This window comes from Acomys minous (assembly GCF_964271855.1).
Source record: "Acomys minous genome assembly, chromosome: 3".
Lineage (NCBI taxonomy): Eukaryota > Metazoa > Chordata > Mammalia > Rodentia > Muridae > Acomys > Acomys minous.
The window spans coordinates 44,789,271-44,806,258 of NC_140485.1; the positions used below are offsets into that span (position 1 = coordinate 44,789,271).

Here is a 16,988-nt window from a genome sequence, read left to right on the forward strand (position 1 = left end):
CTTTAAGGATAAGCACTGACGTCATCGTCGTCTCTGAAAACGCAGCTCATGGAAATGAAGAGGACAGCGTGAGTGGGCACGTGGTACTGACTAACTTTCATTGCTTATTATTCTAGGAGACCGAGACTCATCCATGGACCCCAGTGGGGGTTTCCACTCTGTGACTCACGGATCTGAATCAGCTGGTGAGTTCAGTCACTGACCAGTCAAATCACTGAACCCAATGGCTGCTAATGAAGGATGAGTCAGGGTTCCTAGAGAATTGCTTCACACTGTTTGTTTGTTTGTTTGTTGTTTTTTTTTAAACATGTATTTTCAGTCACAGGGAGGAAGGGCTTAGGAAGTCACTTTGCTGGATCCTTCCCCGAAAGTTCAGATTCAGTAGGTCTAGAACGGAGTCCAAGCTGTTGTATTGCTAATACACTCCCAGGGATCCTGATACTGCTGGGATGGGCACCATGCTTAGAGAACAGTCTAGAAAAAGAGCTTCTATCTGAAAAGGATGTCAAAGGATTCAAGCAGCACTTCTCTTCTGGCTAGTTTTATGTCAGCTTGACACAAGCTGGAGTCATCGTAGAGGAGGGTGCCTCAATTGAGAAACCGCCTCTCGTAGGATCTGGCTATAGGCAAGCCTGTGGGGCCTTTTCTTAGTTAGTGACTGACATGGGTTGGGTGGCCCAACTCTTTGTGGGTGGGACCACTGCTGGGCTGGTGGCCCTGCATTCCATAAGAAAGCAGACTGAGTAAACCACGAAGAGCCAGCCAATAAGCGGCACTTTCCTCCGTGGCCTCTGCATCAGCTTCTGCCTCCAGCCAGGTCTGAGTTCCTTCTGCCTCGGCTTCCCTCAATGGGCTGTGATATGTAAGCCTTTCCTCTGCAAGTTGCTTTTTGTCATGGCGTTTCATCACAATAGCAGTAACCCTAACGAGGACAACCCCCATTTAACACTGCCCCATTACAGACTCACTAAGGGGACTCTTCAGACATAAAATAGCTGGAGTTTGGTCCTCGTTCCTCTACCAAACTGAGCAAGGTGATCACAGAGTCTGAATCCTGGCTGATGATCTTGAGATGTTGGCACAGGATACCCTTTAAAGGCCAAATGACAGAAGGGATATCTGGTGATGTTTAGCATAATTCCTGGCACCTGAGAAAGTAGCCAGCATTTCAGAATTTACTATGTGCCGGAAAGACTCAGCGAAGCATTTCATTTATACATGGAACTACATGGAACTGGTGTCTCTGTTGAGCAAGCAGGCCCAATACTGGTAAATGTAGAGTCTATTTACTATTAACTCATCTAATTGCCTTGCAAACCCTATAGTATGTGAAAACACTATTATCATCTCCTTATCACAGATGAGGAGACTAAGGGAAGGAAAGGGGACGTAAGCAACTTGCTAAGTTGATACGTGAAGACAGTGGATCCATGTTTCAGGCCTGGGTCTCATATTGTCTCGTCTAAGCTTGGTCTGGAAGAAAACTCTGTAGTGACCATGATTACTGCAAGACTTGCATTATTAAATAGATTGCTTGCTGTTGGCCGTGACTCAGAGCAGCCCCTGGAAACCTTACTCCAGGCAACAAAATCTGACAGCTTACTCCTAATCCCTAACACTGGGGTTACAGAGACGTTCTCTCAGCACTCTCTACTCTGAGCTCCTGACACCCACAAATCTATATGATCCATAGGAGCCAGGACATACATACAAACAAGCATCCTCTGCTGCATGAGTTTGGGGCAAGTGTTGCCTCTAGGGTTCAAGTAGATGTGAAGATGGCTATTTACATGGTGGTTTTGATAACACCCTCTAAACATAAGAGTGCTGGGGTGTAGGGCTCATTAGAAAGTATCTTGAAGTAGAGACTGATGTTTCAAGGATCCTTGGCACACTTGTTCTTCTCAACTTGAGTTTCCTTGTTATTTAAAAAAAAAAAAAAAGATGTGTCACCTACCTTGGTAATCTAGGTTTTGAGAATGTAAGAGGTTATTGTTTGAAGGCACCATTTCCAATGCCAAGAGAGCCCCACTACGGTAGGTGTGGCCTGTGGACCAGCTGCAGAGGCTGTGGCACAGAAGCTTGCCAGAAGTGCCTAATCTCGCCCCATCCGTATAGGCACTGCACCTGGGTCTGAGTTTCTCCAAGCCCCTCCCATTCAGCTGGTTTGTGCGCTCAGTTCTCTACCGCATTTCTCACAGGTGGAGCCAACTGAATGATCTCTATGCCCATGTCTGGGTTCAGCTCCATCTCCAAACTGGTGTGTCCAGTGTCCCGCTTTGCAAAACTTGTTCTCCAGGCCTGTCCTACACTGGTTGGATTTATGGAGCCCTTGGGCACAAAGGAAGCCTACTGTCTCTGGCCCACCCTCTTGGGCTTTTGCATGAAGTGAGAATCAGGTGGGCGGGAGCTGGTCTTTTTCCTTTGGCTCTTGTGCAGGTGTCTATTGTTCAAACAGGAGGTTTCATCTTGTGCACACGCCTAGATCTTTCCTTGCTGGGAGCACTTCTTTGGAAAAGGAAAATAAATAGATTATGATCTATTAATGGCCTCCCTTTCAAATATCAAAGGCTGCTGTGAGTCAGACAAAAGAGAGCAGTGGGAGTGACTATACCTTTACAGTGGTTTCCAAGGCCAAAGACTCCCCAGTTTGGGTGGCTGATATGCCATGACTTGTGAGTGCACACACTTACCAATTGCCCAGGACATTGGCAGGTGGGTAGAAATATTGCCTTGGACTCCTTTGAGAGGTCACTCTCAAAATAGGAGGGGGCCTGTTGAAGCAGCACAGGGGTTACTTTGCTCTATATCATTTGAGCTTTAGAAAATGCACCAAACTACATAAACTAACCCATCCTGTATAGTTAGTTTTCAGTGTCCACTCTGGAAAGTCTAAATTTTGACTCTTTCAGATAATATTTTCTCTTAAGGCCAGCTATCTTGGACAATGAGCTAGTCAAAGAGTCTTGCCTAAGCTTTTCTCCCCTTGGTGGCCTTCAAGGTTCCAGAACAGGTTGCTCTTTAGTGTCAAGGAGTAAAGGAAGAAAGGGAACAGAGAACCAAGAAGTTTCTTCTCAAATGTGCTGTCTCCCTTGTTTTGAAAAGGCACCTGGCTTCTGACTCATAGACTGTCTTCTGACAATGCTTCCTTCTAAGTTGGGCTTTTTGTTTATTTCCTTGTTTTACCTTTTGACAATAGAAAGAATTCGTTTTTCTACTGTGGCTAGACCTTTTATTTATAGACAGAAAAAGCCAGTGAGCCACCTCCCCCAATACATAAAAAAATATTAGTGTTAGTATTAGTGCCTATAATATTTGCCCTAGTTTGCTTTCTATTGCTGTGATTAAAACCATAACTAAAGCAACTTGGGGAGGAAAGGTTTATTTGGCTTTCATACCCTGAATCCTGGTCCGCTGAAGAAAGTCAGGGCAGGAGCCTGGAGGCAGAAACTGAAGCAGACACCATGGAGCAGTGCTTCTTCCAGTGCATTCTCCGTGGATTGCTCAACCTGAATTCTCATACCACCCAGGACCACTTGTCTGGGAGGGCACTTCCCTGGTGAGCTGGGCTCTCCCATATCAACCAGTAATGAAGAAAGTACCCCCATAGACTTACCTACAGACCAGTCTGTTGGAGGCGTTTTCCTCATTCAAAGTTCCCTCTTTGCAGATGACCTGGGCTTGCTTTTACTAAGCTGATTAAAACAAACAAACTAACTAACCAGCATAATTTTTAGATTCACTTTGGGCTTTCTGAAGCATATGAATACATTAGGGGTATAATTTAAATGAAGATGTTGTTTCTGGAGGTTTGGCGTGAAGCTTGAGTATTTGGATTCCTGGTGAGCTCCCTAGTGATGGGGTTCCGCTGGTCTCTGGTACCACAGTTTGTCGGCAAGCTCTCAAACACAGAACATAATAAATACTCACAACTACCACTATCATCTACTTCTGTAAGCTTCTGTAAGGCAACAATGAAGTGGTTTCTACTGTGATCCTCACTTTAAACGCGAGAAAACAGAGAGTTAAAGATAATGACTATACCAGGCACAAGTTGGTAATAAGAGGCAGAGTTAGGTCCTAAACCCAAGGTTGAGCTCTGGAGCTTACCTGAGGTTCAAACACTGCCCATCACCGCTCCTTGCAATAAAAATAACATTTTGAACCTCAGCTTAGTCACAGTGGACTTTCTCGGGAGATGAGGAGAGAGATGATATTTGTTGCCTAACACTTTATTAAACGTCTGCGTCTTGAAGCTATTTATAGTTTCTAGTGAGGCAGTGGTTGGAGGGGAGCCCAGCACAACGCTGTGGAGGGAACTCCTAGCTGTGTATTCCAAACCTGGCCTGAAGGCGCTTATTGCTTTTCCCCTTAGGACACTCAAGCGGGAATCAAGGTGGTGGGGCGAACACAACTTCTGGTCCTGGGAGGAGTCCTCAGATTCCAGGTGAGTTTCACACCATGAAGCAAACATAAGATAATTACAGTCAGATTCTCAGAATGTCCTTGAAGTGACTTCATCAAAGGCACTTCCTTGCACCTCCTTGCAAATTTAAGAATAAATAAAAATACTATAGACTCTTCGTAGCCCTCTCTTTTTCCCCTCTAACTACCCCACATCCCATCAATGGATGAGCTCACACTGAGGCCTGCCTCAGAGAACTGATGCATCAATTCCTAAAGCATTCTTCCCACACGAATGGTCACTCAGAGGACCCCAGGGCACACCCAGGTCCTTCATCTCTCAGCCCAGTTCCCTCTACATTTCTGGGACTGAGATGAAATGTGTAATTAATCCTCTTTGCATCCGCAGGCAGGGAGGAGATACCGGATGATCTGTATTGGGTGGAGTGAAACATTCTTCTGGTCCCCAGACTACTTTTCCTTAAGGGACAGTCTGCTAATGCAGCCAGAAGAAACATTTTGCCAAGTACTGTAGAGAGGGAGCTGTGAGTTCTGGCTGTCCCATGCTGCCACTGACCACCCGAGGAGGCAGAACACGTAGAAAGAGGGGTGGCCTTCAGGAAACACGTAGGCAGCCGGTGGCAGGCTGGATTCAAGCAGGAGGATTCATTCCAGTGTAGTGAGAAGGTGCTGGAGGCCAGGCAGAGTAGGGCAGGAAGCCTAGAAATGGTGTCTTCCTGAAAGCGTCCCTGCTTCCTTGGGATGGGCCAAAGGGGATGCACAGCCTGAAGTAGGAGAAAAGAAAGACTTCCAAGAAAGACAGGGATGGACAGCTTTCTGTCTCTCTTCTTCCTCAAGCCTTCATTTAATGCACACATCTGGCCGTGAATTGATCCAACCTGTCAATGCTATTGAAGCTTGAGTTTAAAATATGTGCATAATATTGCATCAACCCACAAGTGGAACATAAATTAGCAAATAAACTGTAGAAAATATAGCAGCAACTGGATGGAAATATAAATCATACTATCTCAATACCCACAAGTAATAAAGCTACAGTCTTAATACATGTTCTTCCTAATATTTTTCCAAATTAATTTATTTCAAAACTTGCCATATGTGCTACTTGGCTAATATTCTCTGCTGGTCATTTCTACCCTCCGTGTCATTGAATACCTTTCCCTTGAGTTATAGCACACAACAAAATGTATGCATCCTGATCCATTTAGTTACTCTTTCACCATTGAACATTAAGTCAGTCTCAACTTTTATTGTTACAAATAGCATAATAATGGACATCTTTACAGCCAACTTTGAGATCCTATAACTTTTTAGAAGTGTAACTGCTAAATCAAAAAGCATGCGTATTTTGGAATCTGTTGTCAAGTGGATCCGAATGACTGAAATAAGTGACAGAAATCTACCTGTTCTTTTTTACACTCACCATTAGAATGTCCTTTGCCCAGTAGATTATGCACTCCATCTTTGAAGACTGAAACGCTTTATTTACATTGAATGAAATGCAAGGCAGATGCTCTTACATAGGCATGGAACGTTTCTGTCAAGAGAAGTAAAGATTTTCTTTAATCTTCTTAACATTTCACCAAAAACATGTACAGGCTTCAACAGGTTGCTTGAGGTGTTTTTGGAAACATTTTTCTTCTGGCAGGATCTGACTGCTCTATCTGTTGATAAAAGATTAATACAAGTCCTGTTAAATGAATATCTGCAGCAAAGGCTGTCTTGGGATATTATAACTGGACCTGTTGGTCAGACCTCTTTGCAGAGTTGACACTGGTGCTTTTATTTGGAGCAGATCAAATTTAATTGCTTTTTTTTTTTTTTTTTTTTTACTTCACAATGTATGTTTGCGAAGCTCACGTATGTCCTTTTGTTTGCTCGCCCCAGAATGGCTCATCATCTTGGCTTCCCTCCTGGCACTGGCTCTGATTCTTGCCGTTTGCATTGCTATCAACAGTAGGAGAAGGTAAGAGAGTGTCCCTTGCAGCTTTCCACTTCAAAGGGCATCATGGGACTTGGGCTTTCTAGCAATGCTGCTCATATTGTGGCCCTTGCAACTGGCAGCCCTGACACCCTGGGCCTTGATAGACATGCAGGCTTTCTTGCATTGAAGCCTGTCCTTTAAGAGGATCCCAGGTAATCTTGTGCATATCATCGCTTAAGAAGTCCTTCTCTGCCCCATTCTTTGGAGACATAAGACACCTATGGTGATTCGGAACCCCTCCTTTCAAACAGTGGGTGAATCTTACTGTTTCTACATTTTTCATGGTTAAACCCTATGGTGACTATCTGATAAAAGTTATGAAACAGCTCACTGGGAAGACACATAAAACATATACTTAGCCATTGGCTCACTAAACAAATATTTGCCAAGTTCTTTCAAGACTCAGAATATTGCATGACAAATCAAGAATTGGTCCTCTTCCTTTGACCACTGGAACCTTCTAGAATCTTTGCCCAACGTTGGCATGGCTCTTATGTTTGTTTTGTTGCTTGTTTCTCTGTAAGGGTGTTATTTTGTGTTTTCTGAAAGTTTCAGCTGGAGGGATTCAAGGCATCGCCTAGAAAAATCTTTCTCACAGTGAGATCTATGAAGCTTGGATGAGCTTTCCTAGGCAAGAGAATACATTCAGCCCCACAGAAGGGACAAGTGGCCCGTCTTCACATCCTTGAAGCCCTTCTCTCCCATCTTAGCAAAGCCTCAGTATTTTGAAAGTCATCTACATAATATATACTTACATACATTATTTAATTTAATTTATAACAAGCCTGTCACGAGAAATGTAGGACCCAAGATGAAATGTAGGACAATAGTAATTCTAGCACCAGGAGTACACCAGAGTACTCTAAAATAATGTAAGTCTAAATTCCTTCCCAGACATTTTTAAGATTCATTGTTTTTTCCTAAGTGCCTACTGCAGACAATAAACTTTTTTTTTTGGTAAACGTCCCTTGGGATTGCCGCCTCTTGGAAGGTTAGAGTCTTCTTGTTAAACTGTGCTGCCTTTAGCTGTGCCTCTAAATCACCTTACAGGCCCCAAATGCTTCAGATTCTGAGAAGTCTAGAGAGAATTCTGCACGTTGTTGTTGCTGTTCAGAAACAAGCTACTATTCCAGTGACAGCACAGTCTTCTTAGGCTCTCTCATCAGCTGCGCAAAGCAAATAATGCTGTTTTGTGCTGCTTAGAGGTAATGAAAGTGCTCACTCAAAACATGGTGCTGCTACCTATATGTTTGAGAGTATAATAAAAATATTAGTCATGCATACTGACCACATATGGGACAAAAGCTGGGGGAAAATCTAAGAGACTTCCTGTGGCCTTTTATGACTAGCTGGAAACAAAGATGTGAGTTGAGGGAGCCCATCGAAAACTTTTTGTTCTTCCTCTTGGCTTCCTTGTTTTCTCTTGGATTATTTTTGCTCAATTAAATATGAATTTTCCCTTTGTCTGGAATCAGCCTTAGATTCCAGGTCCTAAGATGCGTCACATATAAGCAAAGCTTTGCGGATGTCACCATGGAGACGTCCCAGATGCTGTTGGTGTGGGAGGCCCTTTTTAAGCATCTCAGCAGGCCCTGAGAGCATTTGGAGTCTGCACATTGTGACATCTTATCCTTTTGCTCCCTGTCTCCTCAGCAGCAGAGAAAGGACCTCATGGCTTCTCCTTCCCTTGTCCCCAGGCCAGCCATCACCCTAGCAACAGGCAAACAGGGACAGGCAGAAGCTGGCTGAGCTAGCCTCTCACCGGGAAAGCGGTCTCATGGACGCCATAAATTACTGTGTCTTGATTTGATAATTGAAAACAGATTTGCCACAGTGCTGAAGAATGGTTAATGGCTGGACAGGCCCCTTAATGTGTGTTGTATTCTTAAAGCTAACAGTCCATCTCTGGTCCCATCAGGAGGCAGGAGCCAGGAGCCTTTCTGCTTTGAGCATTGCATTTAAGAAAGATATGGACCACTATTTTCGTCAAAGCAAGTTTGGTGGAAAACGAGGCCTCCAGATGGGCTTCGTTTATCCAACAAGCATCTTTTGCACCCTCTATGGCTGTTGGCATTGACGAGAAAGGAAAGAAGATGAAGAGAGTGTCTCTTCTCTAAAACAGTTTTGAGGTTTAGCTGTACCGAGGCCTCACACCAACTGAGAGCTGGGAAGATGCTCTGTTAGTCATGTCTGGCTGTGCACAACTGAGAGCCTGAGTTTCTTGGCCCTCGGGGCTCACGTTAAAAGCTACTCATGGTGGTGTGAGCCCATAATGCCAGCATTGGGGAGGCAGAGACAAGAGTCTTCCCTGGGAGCCTGCTGGCTGGTCAGTCTAGCCAGATTGGTGAGCTTCAGGTTCAGTGAGAGAACCCTGAATAAAGAAGGAGAAGAATGACTCAGAAAAAGACAGCCAACATCCACCTGTGGCCTCCACACTCACATGCGCACACGCACGCATCCAACCAGAGTCCATTCAGCAGCTATTGAGGACACCCTTGGTGCTCACAGCACCAGGGATGGTACCAGCCACAGATACCAACTTCCAGCTCCCAGGGCTTCACTGCAAAGTTCTCTGAGAGGTGGCTCAGCAGTTATGAGCACTGACTGTTCTTGCAGAGGATCCATGCTCAGTTCCCAGCACCCACACGGTGGCTCACAAACTATCTGTAAACTCTAGTTCCAGGAGTCGGCTACCCTCCTACGGACTCTTCAGGCACTAGGCACACATGTGGTGCATGTACACACACGGCAGGCCAATCACTCATATACACATAAAACAAATAGAAACGAAATCCATGATGGGAGTACTCCATGATTTCCCCAACTTTTCCCAGCCCTGACATGATCCGTACCAGCTTTCTGAAACCAGGGTCCTTGAATTTGAGCTTTCTGTGCTCCCTAGAAGAGAGGAGTTGCATCAGGAGCCAGGTAGGTTGGTAGATATTGGATGATGCCCAACAGAGACAGCCTTTAGGCGCCTGCCCCTTGAAGATTTTTATCTGATGTGTCTGGAAAGGAAAAAAGCCATGAAGAAGTCCTTGTCAAAGAAGGTTTCAGACTCAGGACTGGTCTCAAAAGATTCTATGCTGGCTGTGCAGAACAGGCCTCACCAGCCTTCTCTTTCAGAGAATAATGGTATTCTTAGGGGAGCTGTCCTGAGTTACAGATCTCCATGGTCTGGCAAGTGTCGCCTTATATTATATGGTAGACAAGCTTCTTCTGGTCTACGCTCACTTGAACTGGTTCTGTATCCTAGAATAGTGCTGTCCGTGAGACTTCCTCCACCGTCTGGTCTACAGCCATAGGGACTTTAGACTCACTCTATCTTAGAAGTAAGAAGATTCTTCCCCTCAGGCCAAAATTTTAATTTAGAAATAAAATGAGCTAGAGGAAAGACATATAACAGCACACGTTTGGAGACAGCCAGGCTGCCCATCGACAGAGAAAAGAGCAGCGTGTCAAAGCATTCTGTTGGGCTCTTGGAGAGAGCTGGAGTGTTAGTCATAAGGATGGCTTTGTTAAAGAAAAAAATTTAAGAAATTAATTTAAAATTGTCCTTCACAAACATCGGAAGAAGTTAGGCGATAGGAATAACATAAAATCTATTGCCAAGGATGCGCTAAAATGATGTTATCTGAATCCGGTGCCCACTTGGTTTGCTCCTCCTTTCCAGGTAAAGTTCAGAGCTGGGTCATCTCTTTCCTGCGTTTGTGTGTTCTCTAGTGCTTACAGTTCAGGGGAAGAAAAGAGAAAGATGAGATGAGGTTCTGTGAGGACCTCCAGCCTCTATGGCATTACTGTGAGGGTACCAGACGTAGAATGGCATTGGACATCACTCTTGGATTCAGCCTCTGGTTTACCCAAAACTCTTCATCATTCATCTTCTTTGCTGAGCACTATAACTAAGAAGAATGAAAAAGGTATCAGAATGGTTTTTTTTAAAAAGGGCTCATTAAATGCCCAGAGAACTCAATATTACACGATTTCTTAGGGTAGCCCTAAGAAACCTTCCTGAAAGAACTTAGGCAGATAGTAGAGATGGAAATCTAGAGGTCAGTGGGTCAACACAATGGGCACATCTACTCACTTTCAAATCAGGGCCTTTATTTAGAGCAGTGGTTCTCAACCTGTGGGTTGCAACCCTTTTGGGGGTGTCAAACAACTCTGTCCCAGGGGTTGCCTAAGGCCATCTGTATATCAGATATTTATATTACAACTAGTAAAAGTAGCAATGTTACAGTTACGAAACAGCAACAAAAATAGTGTTATGGTTAGCATTAGGAGGGTTGAGAATTACTTTAGAGTAACAGCATTAGTCTATTCCTGCCTACTTGCACAGACGTATTTTTATACTTACAAGTCATTTCCCTTTGCTTTTTCCTTCTACCTCTCAACAATCCAGTTGATAAGCAAGTGGGACTTAGTTAAGTTAGGCAATTTTCCTCTAAGAACACAGGCTGTGCCGCCTGAGAGTTTGGAACAATACAGGCTGTGTTCTCTTCCAGCCTTGGGTGTGCTGGGCCTGGTCTCTGGCAGCTCTGAACAAGCAGACTTAGTTCAGCCACCCATTCCCAACAGACAGCCAAACAGGCAGGTCACAGTGAAAAGCAGAGAAAGGGAGGTACTCCATGTAACCACACTGGGAAGAGGAAGCAATAAAAACATCCGTGTCAACCCTTCCCCCAGTCCATTTTCAGGGTCCAGATGTGAGGTTAAAGTCTAAATAGAAGGCAGTAGGTATGGGCAGCTAAGCAGGTCTGGGGACAGTGGGACTCAGTGCCATGTGAGCCACAGGCTGTGCTGCAGGCAGTCATTATAGTCATGAGACCTTTGCGAAATCTCTTTATCAAGGCAAATTTTCTCTCTGGTTGGCACCAGGGATCAGCCCTTTTCTTCTCTCAAGTATGAGATTCTTGGGAATTCTAATTTATTGAGGTCCCTTGTTTTAGTGGTCTGATATCTCACAGGAAGGGGACAAAGGTCTCCATAGGATGTTGTCATTCCTGTCAGGGTGGTTACAGTGGAAATGGCTGGAGAACGCATTAGAGTCCGTCTCCCATGGCTTTCATCTCCCATGGCTTTCATCCTATTAACGGCTGCAGCCAACACTTCTGGAATGGCTGCTGTATTCTGGGTTCCATCCTGATTATCCAGGGCCTTAGTTTGTTCAACCCACAATAATCACAAAATCCATAGATAGCAAACAATAGGCTGTCTGTTGAGTCTTCCACTGTTTGAAGCACTTCCCGCCGACCCGTGAGGCTGACAGTCCCAACAGCCTGATTTCACAGGCACATATACTGAGGCACAGAGAAGTCAAGTGAGTTGCTTCGGGTCACACAGCTGTAAGATCTCAGCACCAAGCCTTCTATAGCTACTCGCTGCCGTGCACCCTGCTGTTTATATGGACCTCACCTACGTCCCCAGCCCTCACCCCTGTTTTTTTCCCTGCACTTGGAACATCTTTCCTTCCACCATTCCCAACACCTATGCTAGCAGATACAGATTCTGCTTCCAGTATATTCTTGACTTCCCCAAACAAGAGATTAAAGTGTATGTCTGGCCTTGGCAGTCTTACAGGGAAGAGCTGATGGTCACAAATAATGGACTTTTTGTCTCTAGACTCAAAATATCCAGCAGGAAGGAGAACCGTTCCAACTTCATACTGTTTCCTTCAGCACCAAGAGAACCAAGCAGGGCGCAGCTTTTAGTCCCCAAGCTCGAGCTTTGAATATGGACTCTGTCATTCTTACGTATGTGACCTCAAGCAGGTCTTTCAAGTGCCCTGGTTCCCAGTTCCCATGGCTGTAAAGTGGGAGTGATAGGCACTTTAGTACACCGGTCATAGCAAGTTCCCTGTACTCTGTCTGCAATTAACCATGTAATTAGTAAATGTGCATCCATTTTCCCTTGTCATAGCTGTGAAGCTATATAACCCGGCTTCCACCAGCCTAATGTAACTGCTATATGCACAAAGACCAGGTAGCCATAAAGAGGAAGCTTTTAATCAGGCTGTGAGGGGCCAGGCAGTGCTATCAGAATTACAAGGACAAGGTCAGAGTCACGCTTATCCACAGGAGCCCTTCTTCTGCCTTAGAATTATAAATGACATCACTAAGAAACTGTAAAGTGGCACAAATCACTTGTCTTATGTTGGTATCAACTGTCCTATAATAACAGGACCATGTGAAGGTTAACCAACCTTAAAGAAAAAAAATCGATATGGCCTTAACCTTTGAGAGTAGTGTTAGTTTCTTACTCTCTGTACAGGCTGTAATAATACTGACAAGGAACGAAGTGTTGACTGAAAGAGGAAGTAGCGGAACTTTCTTGAGTACACAGATCAGAGTGATTTATGACCGTCGTCATCATGGTGTATCTGAGGCTGCGGAACTCTAAGGCTTCAGAGGCAAACATTTGCACTGCCCGGGATGGGGGAAGGAGAACCGGGCTCAGATTCACACAGATCTGGATTTGAATCCTTACTCTTTCACTGTTTATTGAGTATCTTAGAAAGACTGTTGGATTGTCATGCCCCCGAGAGTTTCTTCAAATCTAAAGGAGCTGGTGTGACTCTAACATAAGACTCCATAGTGTGGTGGTATATTGGTTTGTTTTTTTTTTTTTTCAAATACCAGGGACTGAGCCTAGAGTAGTGGTTCTCTCTATGTGAGTTGTGACCCCTGGTGGGGGAGGTCAAATGACTACTTTCACAGGGGGTCACATGTAAGATATTATACATATCAGATATTTACATTACAATTCATAACAGTAGCAAAATTACAGTTATGAAGTAGCAACGAAAATAACTTTATGGTTTGGGGGGTCACCACAACATGGGGAACTGTGTTAAAGGGTCTCAGCCTTAGGAAGGTTGAGAATCACTGACCTTCAGCATCATATATTCTAGGCAAGTGCCTGACCACTGAGGTATATCCCCAGAGCTCTTTGCCTTCTTATTTTGAGACTGGGTTTCACTGACCTATCCAGGCTGGTCTTGAACTTATTTTTGTGGTCCAGGCTGGCCTCGAACTTGAATCTTCCTGTTTCAGCCTCCAGAGTAGCTGCAATTATGTGCTGTTAAACATCAGATCCCAGGCCCTACCTCTTCAGCTTCCTGATTTCTTCTTTACTTTAGATAGATAGTCTCCATGTCTGAGAACTTCCCAGATGCTTTTGCTGCTAAACTAGGGACCACATTTTTTAAAAAAAATCCTGGAGTTAGGAAGACAAAGGAGAGAAGTGTACCATGTTCAGTGTTTGACACATAGGAAGAACATGCTAAACGGTCAGTGACAAGCCCGGTGGTGCTGGTCATGATGAAGACAGTTGGCTGATTGATTGATTGTGTACTCTTTCTCATATGATGTTTTAAAAAAATCACCAGGTGCGGGCAGAAGAAAAAGCTGGTGATCAACAGTGGCAACGGAACAGTGGAGGACAGGAAGCCAACTGAGCTCAATGGCGAGGCCAGCAAGTCTCAGGAAATGGTGCATTTGGTGAACAAGGAGCCGTCAGAGACTCCAGACCACTATACGACAGCTGATGAGACCCGGAATCTGCAGAATGTGGACATGAAGATTGGGGTATAATGCCTACGCCGTTAACGTGAAAAGACATCATAATTGGAGATATGTCATTACTGGGAGCTGGGACCCTTTAACAGATGCAATGTGCTACTGATTATTTTTATTGGGGGATATTTTTAGCATAAAATTTTCTATTCCTTTTTATTTTATTTTTTAAGTGTGTTCCAATTTATGAAACTAGCATTGCTTTCTGAAAGGAGGGCCCAAAGAAAACTCCATTAAGAATTTGACTCTTCCAGCTCCTTCCTAGAGGCCTTGCATTCCCAGGGTATGCTATGGATGGCTTCTACCAAATGCATATTCTTGGTCCCTATTGAACCTTCTCCCTAACCTAAGTTTCAGGTAACAGCCACTAGCTATGGACTTTCCCCAGAGCTTAGAGGGATTGGTCTCTGGGAGGACATTTGAATGGGTCCATATTGTCTCCCCAGCAGTCCAATCCTTGGGCATTGCTTTCCAGTGGGGTGGGAGATCAGGTGTACTGGTTACACACCCTCTTTACAGACGCCCCTCAGATGGAAAATTTTCAGATGCTTCCAAGAGATCCCCAAAGGGTGATGCTATTTATCTGTAGTAAGCTATTTATCTTTGTGTTTGAAATATCAAACCCTGGAGGTCCTTTGTTCAGTATGACATTTCGTTTTTGTTTTTGATTTTTTTTTAGGTTACTTTGTCAGAAACATAACAGGGGTACAAGTTGATACAATAAACACCTATCCATCTTCCATCTTGACCTGTTGTGCTCTGATCCTTCAGTTTCTAAACCAGCGAGGTCTGAGTCTTCTTAGCCCATCAGTATGATCTTAGAATGTGCCTCCTAGACTCATGTCAGAGGACCTGTGTCTGGCTCAGGCTTGAATTTCATGGAAGACTAAGGAAGAAAGGGCTATTTTTTTTTTTGAGCTATCAAGTTTCTCTCTTTTTCTAGAATCTGAATTATGATCAGGAGAGTGTCACTCACTGTTGTGCTTTGGCGACCACCCTTTTCTCATTCTTAAAGGGCACATTAAGTCCACACATCCTACAACATTTGGAGTTCTATTTCATAGAGGTTGATCCTATTGGTGATTTCACAAAATGGTATGGTGGGGACTTGTGACATCTTATAATAAAAGGGGAAGCCAACAGACATGAGAGTGTAGACAGTGAGCAGGGGGTTGGCATGAGGAGGTGTGGTTGACAACCCATCCCACTCTTTCTAGGGATGTATTTGTTGATACTTTCACAAGCCAGTTGGTACTCAGAATGAGTGGCCTGGGGAACTCCTCAAAAAGCCACAGGGCTGCCCACCAGTGGAATCTTATCACCAGATAAGCAGGGTTATGTCTTAACAAAAAGAGAATGGTTTTACCCTCTGACCTCATAGTTTTCGCAGATGTTTGGTGCATTTATTCATCTTCCATTGTTCCTGGATCTTCCTAGGTTACTTGTTGAAAAAACTTAAATCTATGAAATAAGGATTCCTGTAAAATGGAACTTTCTTTCTAAGCTTCCCATTTTTACTGTTGACTAAATGCATATTAATAGGTTTTGTTTTGTTTTTAAAAAAAAACACAGGAGAAATTTTTTTGCATCTAAATCAGGTTTGAGTTTCTATCAAGAGTGGACATAAAAGTTTTGTTTAAAAGAGATACACTGACTTCTAACCCCCATCCCAGCCTCAACTCTTCCTACCCATGTTCCAAGCCTCCCTACTTCCCTGCCCCGCCCTCTCCCAGTCCCATGGCCATGGCTTTCACAGCCTCTCTTTCTCTTTCTCAGTGAATACTATTAGCCAGTTCCATATTTAGACACCTGGTTTTCTTTTTCTTTTTTGGTTGAAATAGACACTGAGTGATTCTTTGTTGTTCTCCACTGGTATTAGAATGTCCCCCACCCTGTCCTTGAGCTGTTCTGGCCTACTACACCCATGACAGGCTCCCTGGGGCTCTTTAGCCTATAGGAAGCAAGTCACTGTGGGATTGAGTGTAAATCAGGCTCTTCCAAGCTCTCTGTGGCCCTAGATTACCTTTAGGTCATGAAGTCTCAGAGGCAGAGATGATTCTCCACCCACTCTAGCCACATCCATTAGTTGGGTAGGGGTGTTATTTGCCATGGTGGTTATCATTCTGGTAGTACAATCTAACTTTCTGTTACTCTTGCCAATGACTTGCCAGGTGTGGGTTAAGTCATTGAACTGAGAGCTTGCTAATAAAAATAAGGGGCTGGCACTTAGTGAGTTTTTAAAGTAATATGAACACTTAAGATGCCATTTTACAAGCAGTTGTAAATCTCTCATGTATTCTGAAGGGTCTTTCTCACTTAGCCTTGGGTAAAAATCAAATGAGGCCAAAAAAATACCTTCATGTTTATACTTTGTAGGTTCTAGCTAGATAAAGAGGGTGTTTCTAGAAGACCCTCTTAAAAAGCTTTTCATTGACATCCACATAAGAACCAGCCAACATCCATTCAAGACTGCTGCAGCAAAGTTGAAGAAACAGCCACCTTCATTGGAAAAGTAAAATATTCATAAGAACAGGAATTACCCACTCTTATGTCCTATGAGTTTGTGCAAGTCCTATGTGTAGACTTTTCAAACGTCGCCAATTGTTATGTATGTATAATGACTTTTGCTATTATTTCCTTGGATTTTTCAGAGACCACCCTCCCCTTTTCTGGTTTTTGTATATTTATTGATTGACCAACAACAATGAGAAAAACATGATGTGTATATTACCCAATTGAAAGTGTGTATTGGAAAATATTAAAAGGTCATAAGAAATGAAACCCACAGTCTCTGATGTGCTGGGCCTGGGGAGTGGTCATGAACAGAAGGTGATTGTCTGGATGTCTGCATAATATGGAGGAAGTCAGAGGTCTCTGAGGTAGCTAGAGTCCTGTTCCTTTGTCCTTTGTTCTATTTTCTTCTTTTCTCTCCCACCCCTTATTTTTCTTTTTTTATTTATTTTAAAACAGGATCTCAGAGAGTTCAGGCTGGTACTGAGCTCACT

At 43.8% G+C, this 16,988-nt stretch overlaps 1 protein-coding gene across 14 annotated transcripts in view; it reads left to right on the top strand.

The window, feature by feature from the left end:
- CD44 (CD44 molecule (IN blood group)) overlaps window positions 1–16,764 on the top strand; it is an 85,712-nt gene extending 68,948 nt beyond the window's left edge. For 10 of the 14 annotated variants that reach the window (XM_084774979.1, XM_084774987.1, XM_084774988.1 and 7 more), the window contains 4 exons: window positions 117–185; window positions 4,376–4,447; window positions 6,313–6,391; window positions 13,797–16,764. In XM_084774979.1, coding sequence (XP_084631105.1) covers window positions 117–185; window positions 4,376–4,447; window positions 6,313–6,391; window positions 13,797–14,001 — 425 coding nt within the window. In that variant the 3' untranslated portion in view covers window positions 14,002–16,764. The remainder of the gene's footprint in view (window positions 1–116; window positions 186–4,375; window positions 4,448–6,312; window positions 6,392–13,796) is intronic. The other 4 variants (XM_084774981.1, XM_084774982.1, XM_084774983.1 and 1 more) reach the window with 1 other exon arrangement.
- Window positions 16,765–16,988: the final 224 nt, after the last annotated feature.